Source organism: Nannospalax galili, unplaced genomic scaffold (assembly GCF_000622305.1).
Source record: "Nannospalax galili isolate Female #2095 unplaced genomic scaffold, S.galili_v1.0 scaffold2161, whole genome shotgun sequence".
Classification (NCBI taxonomy): Eukaryota; Metazoa; Chordata; class Mammalia; order Rodentia; family Spalacidae; genus Nannospalax; species Nannospalax galili.
This window is the reverse complement of record NW_008344208.1, coordinates 213,901-231,192: the sequence shown is the minus strand read 5'-3', so window position 1 is coordinate 231,192 and position 17,292 is coordinate 213,901. Positions and strand designations below refer to the sequence as shown.

Genomic DNA, 17,292 nt, shown 5'->3' with positions numbered 1-17,292 from the left:
TATGTGATTTATGATGTTTATTGACTTACGTATATTGAACCATCCCTGCATCTCTGGAATAAAGCCAACTTGATCATGGTGGATGATCCTTGTGATGTGTGTCTGTATGCGGTTTGCAAGTTTTTTGTTGATAATTTTTGCATCTGTGTTCATTAAGGATATGGTTCTATAGTTTTCTTTTTTGGTTGTGTCTTTACCTGGCTTTGGTATAGAGTGATGCTGGCTTCATAGAAGGAATTTGGAAGTTCTCCCTCCCTTTCTATCTTTGTGAATAAATTAAATAGTATTGGATGTAGATCTTCTTTAAATGTCTGGTGGAATTCTGCTGTATATCCATCTGGTCCTAGGCTTTTTTTAGCTTGGAGGTTTTGTATTACTCATTCAATTTCCTTATGTGCTATGGGTCTGTTTAAGCTGTTGATCTCTTCTTGGTTTAAATTTGGTGATTCCCATACTTTTAGATACCCGTCCATTTCTTTTAGGTTTGCAAATTTAGAAGCATATAGGTTTTTAAAGTAATACATTACAATGATCTGGATCTTTTGGGTGTCTGTTGTGATGTTGCCCCTTTTGTCTCTGATTTTGTTGTTTTGGAGGTGCTCTTTCTTTCTTTTGGTTAACTGGGCTACCTGTCTGTCAACCTTATTTATCTTTTCAAAGAACTAGCTCTTGGATTTGTTGATTCTTTGTATTGTTTTGTTGTTTCTGTTTCATTAATTTCTGCTCTGATTTTTGTAATTTCTTGGTGTCTTCTGGGTTTGGGCTTCATTTGCTCTTGCTTTTCATGTGTCTTGAGTTGCAATGTTAAGTCATTTGTATTCTTTCTGATTTTTTAATGTAGACATTTAGAGCTATAAATGTCTCTCTAAGGACTACTTTCAACATGTCCCAGAGGTTTTGTTGTGTTGTATTGTCCTTTTCATTTAGTTCCAGGAATACTTTTATTTCTTTCTTAATTTCTCCTTTGACCCATTCATCATCCATGAGTATGTTGTTTAATCTCCATTTGTTCATGTAGTTACTAGGGTTTCTTCCAATGTTGATTTTAAGCTTTACTGCATTGTGGTCTGATAGAATGCATTGAATTATTTTAATCTTTTTGTATTTGTTGAGGTTTGTTTTGTGACCCAGTATATGGTTGATTTTGGAGAAAGTTCCAGGGGCACTGAATAGAAAGTATATTTTTTGGTGCTTGGGTGGAATATTCAGTAGATGTCTGACATTCTTCACAGAGTTGGAAAAAACCATCCTAAGGTTCATATGGAATCACAAAAGACCTCGAGCACAAAGCAACCCTGAGCACTAAGAACAATGCTGGGGGGATTGCTATACCAGACTTTAAACTGTATTACAGAGCTATAGTCCTAAAAACAACATGGTACTGGCACAAAAATAGACGCATAGATCAATGAAACAAAACTGAAGACCCAAATATGAGTACATGCAATTTTAGCCACCTGAAGGTGGCTGGCAAAACTGGATCTCCACCTATAGAAGAATGAAACTAAACCCTATCTTTCACCCTGCACAAAAGTCAACTCCAAGTAGATCAAAGGCTTCAATGTGAAGCCTGAAACTCTGAAACTGTTAGAAGAAAACATTGGCAAAAATCTACAAGATATAGGTGTAGGATTTGATAAAAATACAGGAAAATTATTGGAAAGTGAACCTTACATAAGGAGAAAAAGATCAATCAAACAGGAAGACAAAATAATCCTAAAGCTGTAAACATCAAACCAAAAACATCCTCAAATACCTTGAGCAAATACTGGTGCAATAATAACACAAATGCCAGGCGAGTAACCAATCACTCTCTAACTGGATTTAAGGTCTGCATCACATAGATGGAACAATACTTGATATTGATATCAGTCTTGGGGATCTATGGCTAGACATGTCACAGGTCCTATGAGAGAGCCTAGTACCATTATAGTGCTAAATGGACACAGGATTTTACTGACTCCTACTGAATTATTGTTAAACCCATAGATTAATGCATCTCTCAAGTCTCACCAGAAAAGCTTTCTTATGGAGCAGACAGTGGTTACCACTGAGAGGCACAACTGGTCAATGTGCAGGGAAGAGAATAAGAGACCACAAGGTGCTTAGCCCTAAAGAGAACACTTATATCAAACCTCTACCTCCAAAGACTCAGGAAGCTTTGTGGAAGAGAGGAGTGGAAAGATTGTAAGAGCAAGAACGTGTGGATGCCCACAAGGAAACAGATTTTTCCAGACAGCTGGGCAGTTACTCATATGAACTCAGAGTTACTATAACAGCAAGCAGCAGACCTACATAAGTTCATGCCAGACAAAGACCCAACACAAAGGTAGGGAAGTGGATAAGGAGCCTCAATCACAGCTGAGTAACTATTGCCATTTGGTACCTACTGGGACAGGGACAGGCAGAGCCTGTTTTCTTTGAGGGTGTAATTCTGGGTAGGTTAAGCAAGTTTCAGTGGATGGACCTACATCAAAGGGCATTGGAGCACCCAAATTGGAATAAAGATATATATATGAGGGTGTAGATAGGGGAAGAGATCTGAATGTGATCAAAATGTATTGTATGAAATTCTCTAAACTTCAGCAACATAGTTTTAAATGTATAAATATGAAAGAACAAATCAGTCAATCTAGATTACAACACTTAACACCTCTCTTTCAAAACTGGTGATAATACCATAATTCAGCACCAACACTGAACCAAGCATGATCTGAAGGACTTGGGCATAATCCCCAAGACACACCACAGCCCTCAGTCAAAGGTAAATTTCAACAGAATTTGAAATCTTGACATCACACATGTTATGTTCTTGGACAGTGACAGAGAAGCAGGAATCAGTGAACTAAACCTGTGCAAACTTAAAAAGTTACAATAGTCAGTTATGCTCTAATATTTTAGGGACAGATAGACCTTGCCATTTCAGCAAAATCTCATCCTGGTGGCTGCAGCAAGAGTTAATGCTAGGAAATGTTTTGAATCAACAACGTATACTATTTCTTGGAGAATTCTAGAGTGTTAGAAAAATACTTATGGTGCATTTCCTTATGAAACATTTGCCAATATGGAGACAGACAACATGACACCTTGTATAAGGACCTTGTTATGTGATCTCACCAGGGGTTGGCCATAAGGAAGACTAGACAGTTCTCTCAAAGTCCAGGGGAGTGTCACATAGATACATTTGTAATCCAATTGTTGCTACAAACATCAGATTATCTTCTATTATCCATTCTATTAAAACAGATACAGATTAGTACATAAAAAGTTACATAAAAGGGTACTCCAATTGCCTCACCCTGCGTCCCTGTTCAGCATGGAAGAAGCCAGAGCGGTCTGTGTCCCTATTTCCTATTGGCAATTTGGGTGACCTCTTCAGAGGATGGTGTGATACGAATAGGAGGTAGGAATTGGCTAGGCAGTTAGGGTAAAAAGACCCCAAAGATGGCCGGGCATGGTGACACAACCTTTAATCCCAGCACTTGGGAGGCAGAGGCAGGCAGATCTCTGTGAGTTCAAGACCAGCCTGGTCTCCATAGTGAATCCAAGACAGCTGGAGCTACAGGGAGACCCTGTCTCGAAAAGTCCCCCCACCCCACCCCCGAAAAAAGATCCTGAAGGAATGTAGCCAGTTTCTTGGCTAAAAGTCAAAATTTCCTTGGGCCTGTTAGCAACATACTCTGTTCCAAAGGCCAAAAATGTCAAAAGTATTTGGGAGCTTATATCTAATGCTTAGCCTGGTGTGGTGGCGCCCGCCTCTAATACCAGCACTCGGGAGGCAGAGGCAGGCAGAAATTCATGAATTCAAGGTCAGCCTGGTCTACATAGTGAGTTCAGGTCAGTTGGGACTACAGGGAGACCCTGTCTCAAAAAGACAGAAAAAAAAATTTAGGGTTACCTCTTCAGAGGGGGTAATGTTGGAGGGGAGGGAATGGACATGGATTTGATCAAAATACCTTATATGCATGTATTAAATTCTCAATAAAGTTTTTGTAAAAGTTAAAAAAATGTTACGATCAACCAATGTACTCTTAGATCAAAGAACAGACTCCTTCATTAAGAATTATATACTAGGGTCACCAAGACAAGAAGATAAACCGTTTCCCATATGAAGAGCTCTTCCAAAATGTGTCCCAAATCAAATACAATCATAAAAATATTGCAATATCTAGCCATCAATATTTATTCCACAATGCAAAAAGGCAGTGTCCAGCTGCTATCCAGATGTCAGACAGTGGACATTGCCCATTTCATGGAACTTGTTTATGTAAAGTTACTCAAGAAGAGTCCACATCATTTTCATATCTTAAACATGGAAATAAATATTAAATCAAAAATGTAAGACAGTAATGCTTATGTAGGCTATGGAGAGCAAATAAGGAATTGAGTCTTCTTAGAAGTAAACTTAGAAATGCTGACACAAAGACATAGCCATTCAGCAGATGTCTCAAAGGACCCTTCCAAAGACACATTCCAGTTTACATTTTAAATGTATTTGCACTGGAATCATAAAACAAAACAAGGTCTCACCACAAAAAAAAAAATGAGTATTCTTGGAAGTAAGGTGTAGCTCTCAAATCCTGAATTTATAAATAATATTTTCATATTGCAAGTTAGAGAAAATGAGAGTCTGGTCCTCAAGGATTGTGGCTTAAGTGTTTGTCTTTAGAATATCTTCTTTGAAGCCAAGGTTTCATCATAGGATAACAGTTATGGCTGTGTTATAGCGTGTTTGAGTGAATGAGGCCTGGATATAAGTTGGTCTTATAAAGTGCTGATGTAGTCAAAGTGAGAAAATAAAATAACTAACAAAGGGGTTCCTTGGAACCAAATGTGGCAAGATTTGTGCTGTGATCAAACCAGATTTTCTAAGGGAAATAATGAATGACAAAGTGGCAGATGTGATGATTTTGAGATTCTGGGATGCTTTAACAGGAAATAACAGGGTAGAAAATGAGCAGAGGTTCCTAGTGCACTCCCTGCTGTGGATGAACGACATCTCCTACAGGGGCAGCACACCAGGTCAAATAACATGGTGGTCAATGGCCTTCACGTCAGGCCTGAGGAACCAAAGCTAAAGGATGGGTTTCTGAGACCCTTAAAGAATGTGCCAAATAGACCCAAATTCATGGCTCTACCAAAATCGCTGGGGCCTATGGGCGACAGTACAAGAATATAGAGAGTCTCAGTGAACATGAAAAGGACTGTGCTTGTCCTGGAGGTAGACAGTTAAGAGAGAACACTGTGCACACGTCTCCCCTTAGAAAGGAACACTGAGTGTGCAGCAGGACACATGCCGCACGTCACATGAGGAGAGCTCAGTGCTCAGTTCTGAACTGTAAAATGACCTGGTGTTATGGAGAAAGAGGGACTCTGTGGGGTGGAGATGACTCACCCAGCCTGACACTGTTTCATAAACACTGTTGGGAAAGAAACATCTCCAGACTGTCGAGCCAGACAAGAGACTGTCAAAGTGGGCAGCCAGCTGGATTGGAAGTGGGTTTGGCAGCTATGAATGGATCCTGCTACCTCTTGGCCCAGAGCCAGGCCAAAGAATCACCACCTGAACCTGCTCCACCTAATCAGATTGGTGACCCCATGTTAGAGTCCCAGGATGAGCAGCAGAAACAGGTATAGACAATGATTGTGGAAGCCAGACGTGGTGGCACATACCTTTAGTCCCAGCACCTGGAAGACAGAGGCAGACAGATCTATGTGAATGTGAGGCCAGCTGGGTCCGCAGGGAAAACTGTCTCACAACAAAACAAATAAAAATATCAAGAATGACTGTGTATAACAGACAGGTAAAAGGCTTAGTGACTGTCATCCGCACTGTTCTAACTTTGTCCATAAGAGGAAAAAGTTGATACATGCCTGAGAAATTTTCATATTGCATTTATTACACTGTTGCTAACTTTTATGTAGTTCCCATGTAGACTCAGAAGCCAGATATCAATTTGCATTTTCTTATAGCAGGTACAGGAGGCCCACAAAGATCACAATGGACCTTTTAATAAATAAAATCCAATGCCTACATGTCCTAATCATTTGGAAAGACATCTATATGGATATTAAATATAACTGCTGAAGAATTTATGAGAAGGTGCATATATGTCTGGGAATGGCAGTCCTGATTGCCGTAAAGTTATCAAATAAAATTCCAGTACTAAGGGTAAATTTATATATATATATATGGTTTGAAAATAACAATTTCTTCATGAAACATGGTATCCATCTTTCACAGTGTAACAGAAATTACTTTTGGAGATCTTCAAAACAACTTGGACATGAGTCAAAACCTGGAAATAAACCAAAAATTGCAGACACAGATAGGTCTGTGAAAATGCAGTAAAACTGTTAATACTCCCCCAAAGAGAGACAGTCATGGACATTCATGAGGGAGTCTGCACAGGACTCCTTCCCGCCCACAGCTGTGCGTATGCTTGGGAGCTCTCTGCTAGAGTATATAGAAGCTGGGAATTTGCCTGCATGTGAGATCTTCTCAGAATCTGAGGACCTTCTCAGAGATGCAGCTGTCATCTGGCCAACCATGCTTCTGTAAGTACTCTCTTATCACTGGTCGGAACTCTTTCTTTATTACCATCTATGTGCTATTTGTGATGATTAGCTATCTATACATACCTCCCCAGAGGAACTAGCAGGGTTTCCAAGAATGTCCTAGAAAGCAACAGCACGTGGGCACTGTAGCCTTGTGGGTCAATGGGTATCCAAACAGGGGAACTTTCCTCCTGAAGACAAGAGCCAGTGTCCAGAGAGATTTTGGGTCGTCTTCATTGACCTGAGGGAAAAGCAAGACTCGTTACTGGCATCCAATCAGAAACAAAGATGTTGTTGGACATCTTCCAGTGCACAGGAGATCCCATCAACAGGGATTTCTAACCTAAAATGACATTGTTGCTGATCTGGGAGCAAAGGAGCAACATGCTCTCTGTCTCAACCATAGACAGAAGAAAGTAGTTTTGTTTTCTGGGTTTCATGTATTGTATGTCCGCTTGAGAAACCCTGAGGGCTCTTTCAGTCCCAAATTCAAAACCAACGACACCGTGTTTGTTATATATATGCTTTCTGATTTTGTGTAAGCCAGATACACGTCAAAAAGAAAAGAAGGCCTCAGTGAAAGAGCCTTCCTTCCTGTGTAGGCAGCAGTGGAGAGAATAGTGAGTTAGTAACAGCCGTGACATTTATTTTATGAAGTGGAATATGAAGATGTTTTTGTATTTACCTCTTTTTAGAATGTTTAACTCCTTTAGATGATAAAGGAGGTGATACATGCATATAAATATATATTGAATATCATCAGTTATAGAAGCATAGCATTATGAAAAGATAGAATTCCATAATATGATATGATTTAATTTTGCAGCTAATGTGTTGACTGTATTTTATACTATATAATTTTTGGAATACTTAATTTTGAGAATTTTTTTTGTTATTTTTCCAGGCACAACTATTTAGATGTATCTTAGTTCTGTATTAGACATTTCCAATAGCATTTATAAAAATTTTATATTACTTATGTTCCAGAAACATCTTCATTTCTAAATTACTTTAGCTGTAGTGTCACGGAAATTAAAAGGTGAGTTTTATTTGGTCTCCAACTGAGGTTTGTATCATGTCGAATAAATTACTGGTATTAGACATCTGCCTCTGTCCATCTGCTAAAACATCAAAATGAGGATGAAACCAGCACTGATCACTGTCAAAATTTTAAGATTAGTGTTTTACAGATCAGAAAATTTACATAGAATCAAACCTGGCTCTTCTAATATCTGTAATGGAAGGTGAATTTTTCCCTTTACAAGTAATGTAAAAAATTCTGCTAACACTGGGCTTGGAGACTCTGAAAGTCATGCTGGCCTCTCATCTGCACATGGATTGCTCCCGTGTGTATAAGATGTGTTAAAGAAGGGTGCAAAGTCCATGGTGTAGACATTCTGCTTCCCCCACCAGGTAGCAACAGGTCTAAGGAAAGCATTTACTCAAGCAAACATTGTCTTTCATCAGACAGTTTGAGAGCTATCATGAAGGAAAATCAACTCACAGGATTATTGTTAGGCTCAATTTTGCAGAAATATAATAGGTAGCTTTTGTTACAATGACAGGTGGCATGGCATTTTTAACTTGATGACACAATTCTCCACAAACAGTGTATAAATAGCCAAGCAGTCGGCATTTATCCATATCAAGCACGAAGCAAGAGGGACTGTGCTGTTCTTAACCTATCGGTTAAGCGTCTGTCAATTGACCAATAAACTTAGGATAAACTCGTAAGATATAAGATCACCTGAAGGCATGACAAGAAAACACTTGCTCAAAATGAAGCAAAGTTCTAGATGTGTGTAATGCTCAGAAGGAATCTGGGGACACTCAAACGATGAGGAGAGTTACCTACTTATCAACTATAAATTACTACAAATGTGAATATTTGCCTAAATTATCACAGCCAGGTCCATGTTTCCAGATGGCCAGATTCACAGAACCAATTCATGCAGCCAAGGACACACGGGAGATGAGGTGTCCTTAGAGTGGATGAGGCTTGATAGCCTCAATGGGCATGCCCTCCCTGAGAGACTCCTCTTTGTATGTAGCAGGGGCACTCCTACTGCTGCTGTCAACCCTCTGGCTGTGGAAGAATGTCACCTCTGCTCCTGAGTGTCACAGCAAAGATGCAAGCTGTGAGGTTTCTCTTCAGGAACTGTTTGACAGTGCTATCAGCCAGTCTAAAAAGATCCGTGACCTTTCTACTACAATGTGGTACATATTTGTAAGTATCTTGCCTACTGCTGGCTTCTTCTTCAAAGGGTCCTTCATGGAATGATTGAACATTACCAGAGACCAAGCCAGTAAACACCACCATCCAGTTTTCAGGTCATACATCTGTCTTCATAGGTAAGAGAAGCACCATATACCTGTCAGCAGAACATAAAGAAAATGACAGTCTCAAGAAATCAGATTTCACAGGAATTCAATGATCTTTCAATTGTTTCTGAAATTGACTTTGTTATTTAAAAGAACTTTAAAATTTTTACACTTGGGACATAAAACCTTAAAATAAATGGTGGGGGAGGAAATCTTATTTTCTGTTCCGTAGTACATGTTCAGTCTCTACTGCCTTTATTATATAATTATGTATTATATTCATTGCTCTATAATTCATATAGTGAATTATAGTTATCACTGTCGATAATGCCATTGTAGTGACCTCATGGAACAAACAGAAGACACAAACTCCAGTGATGTCGGGGGTGGGGGAGTCGCCAATTATTAGTTTGGTCAAAAGCCTCACATGGTAAGAATCTTTGTTTAAAGATTTCTAGTGCAATAATTCATTCAACAGAAGGCTGTTTTGAACATAAGGGAACAGGGGCTTTCAGGCCCCAAGGAACTTGTTCATATGAACTTGCAACAATGGTGACAGCATGCACAAGATTCATGCTGAATCAATCAGAGAAAAACCCAGCATAGAACTAGGAAATGGTCAGCAGGCCCCAACCCTAGCTGAGGAACTATGGCAACTGATTACTGCTGAGTGAGGGAGAGCAGATATTCTTCAAGGAAGTGACTCTAGGCTCCAGAGGATGAACTTGTACCAAGGGACATCTGAATGCAAATGCTTGACCAGATGGGACTTAATATGTGACAGAATGCATGAAATTTGGTGGGGGAACTGTGGAGCTCATAGATGGTAGACGTGATCTAAATTTAATTAAGATATGTTATATGAAAGGCACAGGAACTCAATAAAATATTTTTAAAAGAAATGGAACAGTTTTTCTCTAGCTGATGTCCGTATGCTGTCTATTCAGTCAGTGTTGCAAGATCAGTCAGTGTTAAGGAAGAAAAGGCAGTGAAGTTTTCTGTACAATCATGGGCAATAAGCAAATGAGTCTCTACATTTGAAAAAAAAGAAAAGAAAGAAAAAACTATGCTGCTTTTTACTTATGAGCCATTTTTTCATTCTTCTCATCTTCTCTCAGTTGACCAGGAGCTACAATTCACAAAGATTCCAAGAAAGGGTAAGTACCTTACGTCCTCCGAAGGGACCCTCATGTCAGTGATCATACTGTGACCTAGACACTAAACGTCGTGCTGTACATTCCACTCGTTAGCTTTCTGTTCATTTCCCATTATTGGCTAATAATCATAATAACCCATTAAACTTTCACAATCTTTCTAATTGTTAGTTTCAAATAATAGATATTTTAATTAATGCACTTAGGGAACTAGAATATTGAAATAAGTATACAAAGATTGATAATAAAACATTAGTTACTACTTTCTCTTTGTAATTGCTTTTATTGTTTAATATTGCCTTTAAATTGCCCAATTTAAAAAAATTGTTATTCATTATCTTTAGCTAATACTTTTTCCTAGAAGACTTTTTCTATAACAACCTATTAGCATAGATAAATGTATAAAATTTTTATTATACTCATGACCCACCACAAGCAACAAAAGTATTCATGACTCATCTGGAGACACAGAGATGTCATCTGGAGATGACAACACTTTGTGGACTCACAGCAGTAGAAATCTGTTCTCAAACAGGAATTTTCTCTCTCTCGTATGGTTAGTTTTCTTCACAAATGTACCATGATTTCCATGACTAAATAAAATGCCTCCCGTGTAAGCAAGATCAGGTAGCTGAGAGTGTCTCCTACCCAGTGACTTGCTTACTCTGCAGCGCTACACTTTCTAAATGTTTCATGACCTCACGACATTACCACCAACGGGGGACCAAGTGTTCAAATCCTTAAGTTGTGGGGAACATCTGTTTAGGGCTGACCACTGGTGGTAGGTAAATGATCTAAACGATTCCCCCTCAGTCAGATGCCACTGAATGCCTACAACTCTTCAACTCGAGGTTGGATCTTGTCAATTTTCCGCCATCCATGTTGGCATATCAACTGGTGCTGTCTTTAGCTAGGCACTGATTGTTTGGGCAGACATTGTTGAGATCACATGGTTATGGTGTCCCTGTCTTTTTGGAAGACCATAAGTATCAGCAGGAATCCTGGTCCTCTGACTTTCACAATCTTTTTTGTCACCTCTACAATCTGTGAAGATTCCTGAGACTGAGGTGTAGAGGTTGTATTGAAGATGTATCAGTCTAGGCTGGGCAGGCGCCATGTATCACAGTTACTCCTATTTCAGTGTATGTCCTACGGTTCTTGTGAAGAAAGAATCTTATTGGCACAGTCACATACTATCACTGCCATTCCTTTAAAAGACAAGGTCCATGTTGTAGTACATTAGTAGAATTCTTCGATTAACCTTCTCCAATTTCAGGGTTTTTTAGATTAACTTAATTCTTTTCTTTATGTTTGAGAATCACACATTTATTAAATGAAACATTTACCATATCTTCACCATATTTCTACCTTTCAACGCTCTCCCTATGCCTCCAGAACATTCCCATCCCAGTTTCATGTCTTTTTGTTTGTTGTTTTCGTTTTTATAATCCACCAAATGCCAGTTACTGCTGCCCATGTGGATGTACATGGAAAACCTTCCACAGGTAACATCCTCAGAAAGCAGTGGCTCTCCCTCTCCCAGCAACTATCAGCTGTCAGCACCTCCTCTTTAGGTGTTGGGCCTAGAGACCATCTTCCTGTCCATGCTGGGTTTTGGCTAGCTTGATCTTTTGCAGGTTCTTTTTTTGTAGCTGCTGTAAGTTCAAGTTCATGAGTGTTATAAAAATGGCCAGTATTTCATGAAAAATTTTGTCATAAGCAACATAGCATCATTCTGAATCTACGATGAACTTCGCATAGCACATTGCATTCCGTGGTAATTGAAAACCAAGGTGTAATTCTATGATACCAAGGTCAGGGGATGCATCCATTTGGACCAAAGCAAAATCAAGAGATTAATAAACTCAGAAACACTTGTATTATGGCATTGGGATCAGATATTAGGGAACGGTCATCTAAAATGTAACACTTAGCCATTAGCAATTTTGTTCTTTTTAATGTTTTCTTACAAATAAATTTTAGAAAAGGTAAAAAAAAAAAAGACACAAGAGGGAAGAGTTAGAAAATTAGAAAATAGGATGAAAAACTGAAAAAGAGAGTGCTGGTGGAACCAAAGTAGGTCAAGTTCACATTCCTAACTCCTTAATTTCAGTTTTTATATGGTGCTTATTTAGAAAATATACACATCTGATGAATAAGCTATTGGTCTGTTCACAGATTTATGTGCTCAAGTCCTAACCTCAAACTAACTGGGCTTCTTCGTCCTTGACAGACGACAAAGGCCATGAACGACTGCCATGGTTCTTTCCTTGAGAATCCAGACACTGAGAAGGAGGTCAAAGAGATTCAAGTGAGTACCCAACCTAGATGTCTCCAAAACAGCGGAAGCACGGTTTGCCAAGATGCAGGTTCTTCCATGACCATTACAGGGGTGGCATCACCCATGCAACGGAAAGAGGAAGAGTGGGTAATCAAATGTCATCACAGTCTGTAGTTGAGACTTACAGGTAAAGTTTTACGTGATACCATCTCTGCACCTTTAATTGTCCATTACGTAAGAAACATTGAACTGAATCACTCATAGTTAAATATGCATGAATGTATATGTGTAAGAAATTCAACTAGCATTTTATTTATTTTAAAGGTCTTTACATTTTATTTTATGTGCGTGTTTTGCCTACATGTATGCATATGTGCCCTGAGCGTGCCTGGTGCTTGCAGAGGCCAGAACAGGGTGTTGGAAAACCTGGAGCTGGAGATACACTCAGTTGTGATCCAAAATACGGGTGCTGAGAACGGACCTGGGTCCTCTGAGAGATCAGCAGGTGCTCCTGACCTCCTAGCCACCTCTGCAACCCTGGCTATATTTATTTCATACACTGACTGGCTGCTGTGCTGGAGGCATTTACAGTACTAGGCACTAGACCAACCCTCCTTGACTTGCAAGACTGTCACGGTCTACTTCTTGCTTATATGATCTCTGCCTTCTCATTGGTCTTACCTGAAAACACTTGAACAAAACAGTGCTGTGAAATACTATGTTTTATTTCTCAGGAAGCCCTCATCCCTTGGATCTGAAAAGAAGGTTTCACTATCCAGGCTACTCTAAAGTGAAACTGCTGTCATCTCTCCCTTCCGATTCCTCAACACAGCAGTTCTTAGGACAAAGAGGTGGAAGGAGGGAGAACATTTCTTAAAAGCTACCACACAGAGAGGAATTTCACAAAGCAATGCCTTGGCATTGGTACATTTGGTCCTCACAAGATCTAGCTGAGATAAGGAGCTGAGGTTTGCAAGGTTATGTGGCATCAGTACACCTTGCCTGCTGATGTTGAGTGTGAGCCTCGTCTGATTCCAGCCTTTGCTCTTCATCATGTGGCCATAGGCATGCATCATCTGGCTGCCACCATTTGACCACTTCCTTCAATCATCTTCTATACTCCTCATTTCCTATTGCAAGGCCCATTCAATTCCTGTCTTTCTGTCATTTACATTATCACCAGAGTAGCCAATGGACATCAACATAGTAATTAAAGTTAAGTTGGAGATGGGTTTCATGTATGATCCAGGAGGGTCATACTAGAAGGTCAAAACGTGTAATTTCCATCCATGCATTCTGGTGCCACTGTTCTTCAACTGTACAGGTCACTAAACGGTGAGCTTGGCTAGAATAACTGGGCAGGAAGTCATGTAGACTGAGGGAATCATATTCACAAATGTCTTTCTGTTTTCATTGTATCTTTGTTTAATATCATGAAATAACCTAAAAGTCAGAAGTGAATATATCACCAGATGGCGTGATTATCTATGTGCTTGTATCATTGTGTGGTAATGACTTGGACCACATTCCACTGTGAGTTTTGGCATCTAATTTATATGAGTCTATTTATTTATAATTTATCTAGGTTCATGTTGCCTATTGAGCCCCAGTAAAACCTTGATTCCTCACTGACAAGGAAACAATCAAATAGAAAAGGTCTCACCAGGAGGGCAGATGGTATAATTCTGACAGAAAACAAATCATGATTAATTGGATCTCTCATCACAAAACTAGTTATTTATATAAGTCATCCCTTGTGTTATTTTAGCAGACCCTAGTAGACCAATGACTTAAATTTAACATTTTACAGTATTTACCATCTATACAAACTGTGTCCCATACCCCCCACTATAAACAAATGGATATTTTATTTCATTTCCTTTATAAAAGGCAACTAACCATGGTGTATTTAAGCTGTTTTAATGTTATGTTAATTTGTTTCTTAGTCTGATGTTCTACTGAATGTGACACTTAGAATGGTTGGTGCCTGGAACACTGCTCTTCAGCATTTAACAAAGGAAATGGGTGGTGTGCTAAGTATCCCGCCTGCTCTTAGTATCTTCTCATTGGCCAAAGAAATTCAGGAAAAAAACCAAGAACTTCTAGATGACATTTATAGGATACAGAGGAAGGTGAGCATTGTCCTTACATTTCTCCTTCATAAAATTCCTGTTTTGTTAATGAGAAAGGAATGTTTAAATAACTCACTTTTTATATATTTGGTGTATTATTTTTATTTTACGGGTATTTGTGTCTCACCTACATCTCTGTAAGTGTACCTGTGTCCTGCAGTGCCCATAGAGGTCAGAAGAGAGCATTCCATCCACTGAAAGTGGATTTAAACATGGTTGTCAGCTGCCATGTCGGTGCTGGGAACCTAACCTGGGTCCTTTGCAAGAGCATCCAGTGCTCTTAACCATTGAGCAATCTCTCCAGCCTGAAATAACTCACTTTGTAAGAGTGAAATTTATGCCGCTGATCTTAACATCCTAGCCACTCAAGGGTGGCTGTTAGAGCCAACCTCCTCAAGATTATTTTGGCCAATGCCTTGCCCACCACAGATCGGACTTTAAAACATCTATTTCTCATACTAACAAAGTGAAAGACAACGGACTGTTTCAGTGGATTTTCATCACAGACATCCATGAGCTATCTGCATCTTAAAGTGTCAGCTCTGATCCCCATGTGGCCAAGGTAGAAGTATATTAACTACATGAAGAGTGCTTTTGGTTGAAAAGATAGAAGGATAACAGTGCACTATCGGAATCTTTACATTACAAAGGGAACAGCTGGTACAGTGCTGGGGACATCCCCCCTCCTTTAGACAGAGTTGACACCAGCAACTCCGTTGTCCCTTGTCCAAATCTATATCTATCATCAAGTAGCTACTTCCTGGATATCTCTCTGAGTTCTCCTTTCAGCTTTGGTTACTAAGTTTTTAGATGCCTAACAGATTTACATGTCCCTGGTGCCAATACATGAAATAAATTGCCTGGCTAAAATCTTGAATTCCCAACACCCCTCCCCCCAAATCTAAATTAACATTTAGAAAGATCAAGGAGAAAGAAACACTAACAATGTAAATAATAGTAAGAGACTCTCATTTTGATTATTAGGTTTATCCTGGATTTCAAGAAGATAAGAACTATCCTGTCTGGTCGGAACTTGCATCCTTGCAGTCGACAGAAGAAAACTCACGTTTTCTTGCTGCTTATAATCTGGTGGAATGCCTTTATTTTGATATGTATGACATTAAGGATAATCTCAATCTCTTGAGATGCTTGATCATCCCGAATAATAACTGCTAAGCGGACGACCATCTATAAACTTCTGACTTGGTTCTCGATGATCCACTCTTTGTAGGTTCTTTATTCTTTATACATTTTAGGTATGTTCTTGACTGTAATGACTTTCTTCTAAAAATAAATAAATGATCTTTATAAATGTCAAAATATGAAAAAGGTAAGGTATCAAATTTCTCTTGCCCATTTAAGAGAATTCCTATTGTTGTGGAAAAATTTGTCAAACAGCTAAGAAATCAAGCATATCACCCAGGAGAGTTGGAGAACTTGCTTATTTTTCACAAGCATGTGGTCCCAGAAGGAGCTACAAAGGGTTCAAGATATTTTAGGCCTAAGCAAAGCACAAATGAAATTATATAGAACTGTCCACATCATCATTTGATGGTTGCCACTTGGGCCCTATGGCTCTTTACATTGATATGCCATGTTATCTCAGGAAAATCCCTTCATGTGTTCACCTGGTCATCACAGTTTTAAAAAGTAGATATCTTAGTCATGGATCAGAACATCTAGACCTAGGTCTTCCTAATTGAGCAAGAGCTGCTCAAAGAGTCATTGCAGTTTACAAAACACATATCATGCAGAAGTTTACACATTTGTTGTGTTTGATCTAAACTTTTGGCTGAATAATTGGACCACAGGTCTTATTAGACCATTTGATGAGCTATTTTCTTAGTTGTACATCTTTAACAGTAGTTAGAAATGGTTAGCTGAAAAACATCACATAGCTTCAAGATATTACAGAGTATTAAAACATATCAGGGTAATTAAGACATCACAGAGTAATAAAACATCACTGAGTCATAAAAGATCACAGGGCTGCATTTGAAGATATCTACCTAGTAAGTAAAGCAAGGAACTTTACAAAATAGTCTAAGTTTAGAAGGAGAATATATAATACAGTTTGTTTATAAGACTATAACATCTTATCTTTATAAATATCATTGTCACATTCCTATCAAATTTGCCACAAATAAAAATTCATATGGAAGCACAAAAGACCTTGGACAGCCAAAACAACCTTGAGCACTAAGAGCAATGCCAGGGGAATTACTATACCAGATTTTAAGCTGTATTAAAGAGCTATAGTCATAAAAACAACATGGAACTGGCAGAAAAATAGACCTTTAGATCAATGGAACAAAATTGAAGACCAAAATATGAGTACATGCAATTTCAGCAAATGGTACTGACAAACTGGATCTCCACCTGTAGAAGAATGAAACTAAACCCCTATCTTTCACCCTGTACAAAAGTCAATTTCAAATGGATCAAAGGCCTCAATGTAAAGCCTGAAACTCTGAAACTGTTAGAAGAAAACATTGGGAAAATCCTACAAGATATAGGTTAGGAAAGGATTTCCTAAACTGGGCATCAATTGCTCAGGGAACAAGAGCAAGAATCAATAAATGGGACCTCAACCTCATTAAACTAAAAAGCTTCTGTACATCAAAGGAGGCAACCAGGGAAGCAAACAGAAAACCCACAGAATGGGAGAAAATATTCACTAGAAACACATCTGACAGAGGTTTAAAAACCAGGATATACAGCCAACTCAAAAAACAGAGAATCAAGACAAGAAGTATCCCAATTAAAAGATGGACTAAGGAGCTGAACAGAGAGTTCTCAAAAGAAGAAATAAAGATGGCTATGAAACATCTTAAAATACGTTCAA

The 17,292-nt window shown here is 38.9% G+C and overlaps 1 protein-coding gene across 1 annotated transcript; it reads left to right on the top strand.

The window, feature by feature from the left end:
• The first annotated feature begins 6,478 nt into the window (after positions 1-6,478).
• LOC108491197 (prolactin-like) lies at positions 6,479-15,708 on the top strand. The gene is made up of 6 exons (XM_017799981.1): positions 6,479-6,558; positions 8,610-8,785; positions 9,999-10,037; positions 12,268-12,345; positions 14,262-14,447; positions 15,432-15,708. Exons 1-6 carry the CDS (start codon positions 6,528-6,530, stop codon positions 15,621-15,623), a joined length of 702 nt encoding a protein of 233 aa, XP_017655470.1. The 5' UTR covers positions 6,479-6,527; the 3' UTR covers positions 15,624-15,708.
• Positions 15,709-17,292: the final 1,584 nt, after the last annotated feature.

Bases quoted from the DNA above. Each gene is read 5' to 3' on its own strand.
- LOC108491197 (XM_017799981.1), top strand. From the start codon at position 6,528: ATGCAGCTGTCATCTGGCCAACCATGCTTCT. The intron at 6,559-8,609 runs GTAAGTACTCTC...CTTTGTATGTAG, and splicing joins ATCTGGCCAACCATGCTTCT to CAGGGGCACTCCTACTGCTG. The intron at 12,346-14,261 runs GTGAGTACCCAA...TTTGTTTCTTAG, and splicing joins AGGAGGTCAAAGAGATTCAA to TCTGATGTTCTACTGAATGT.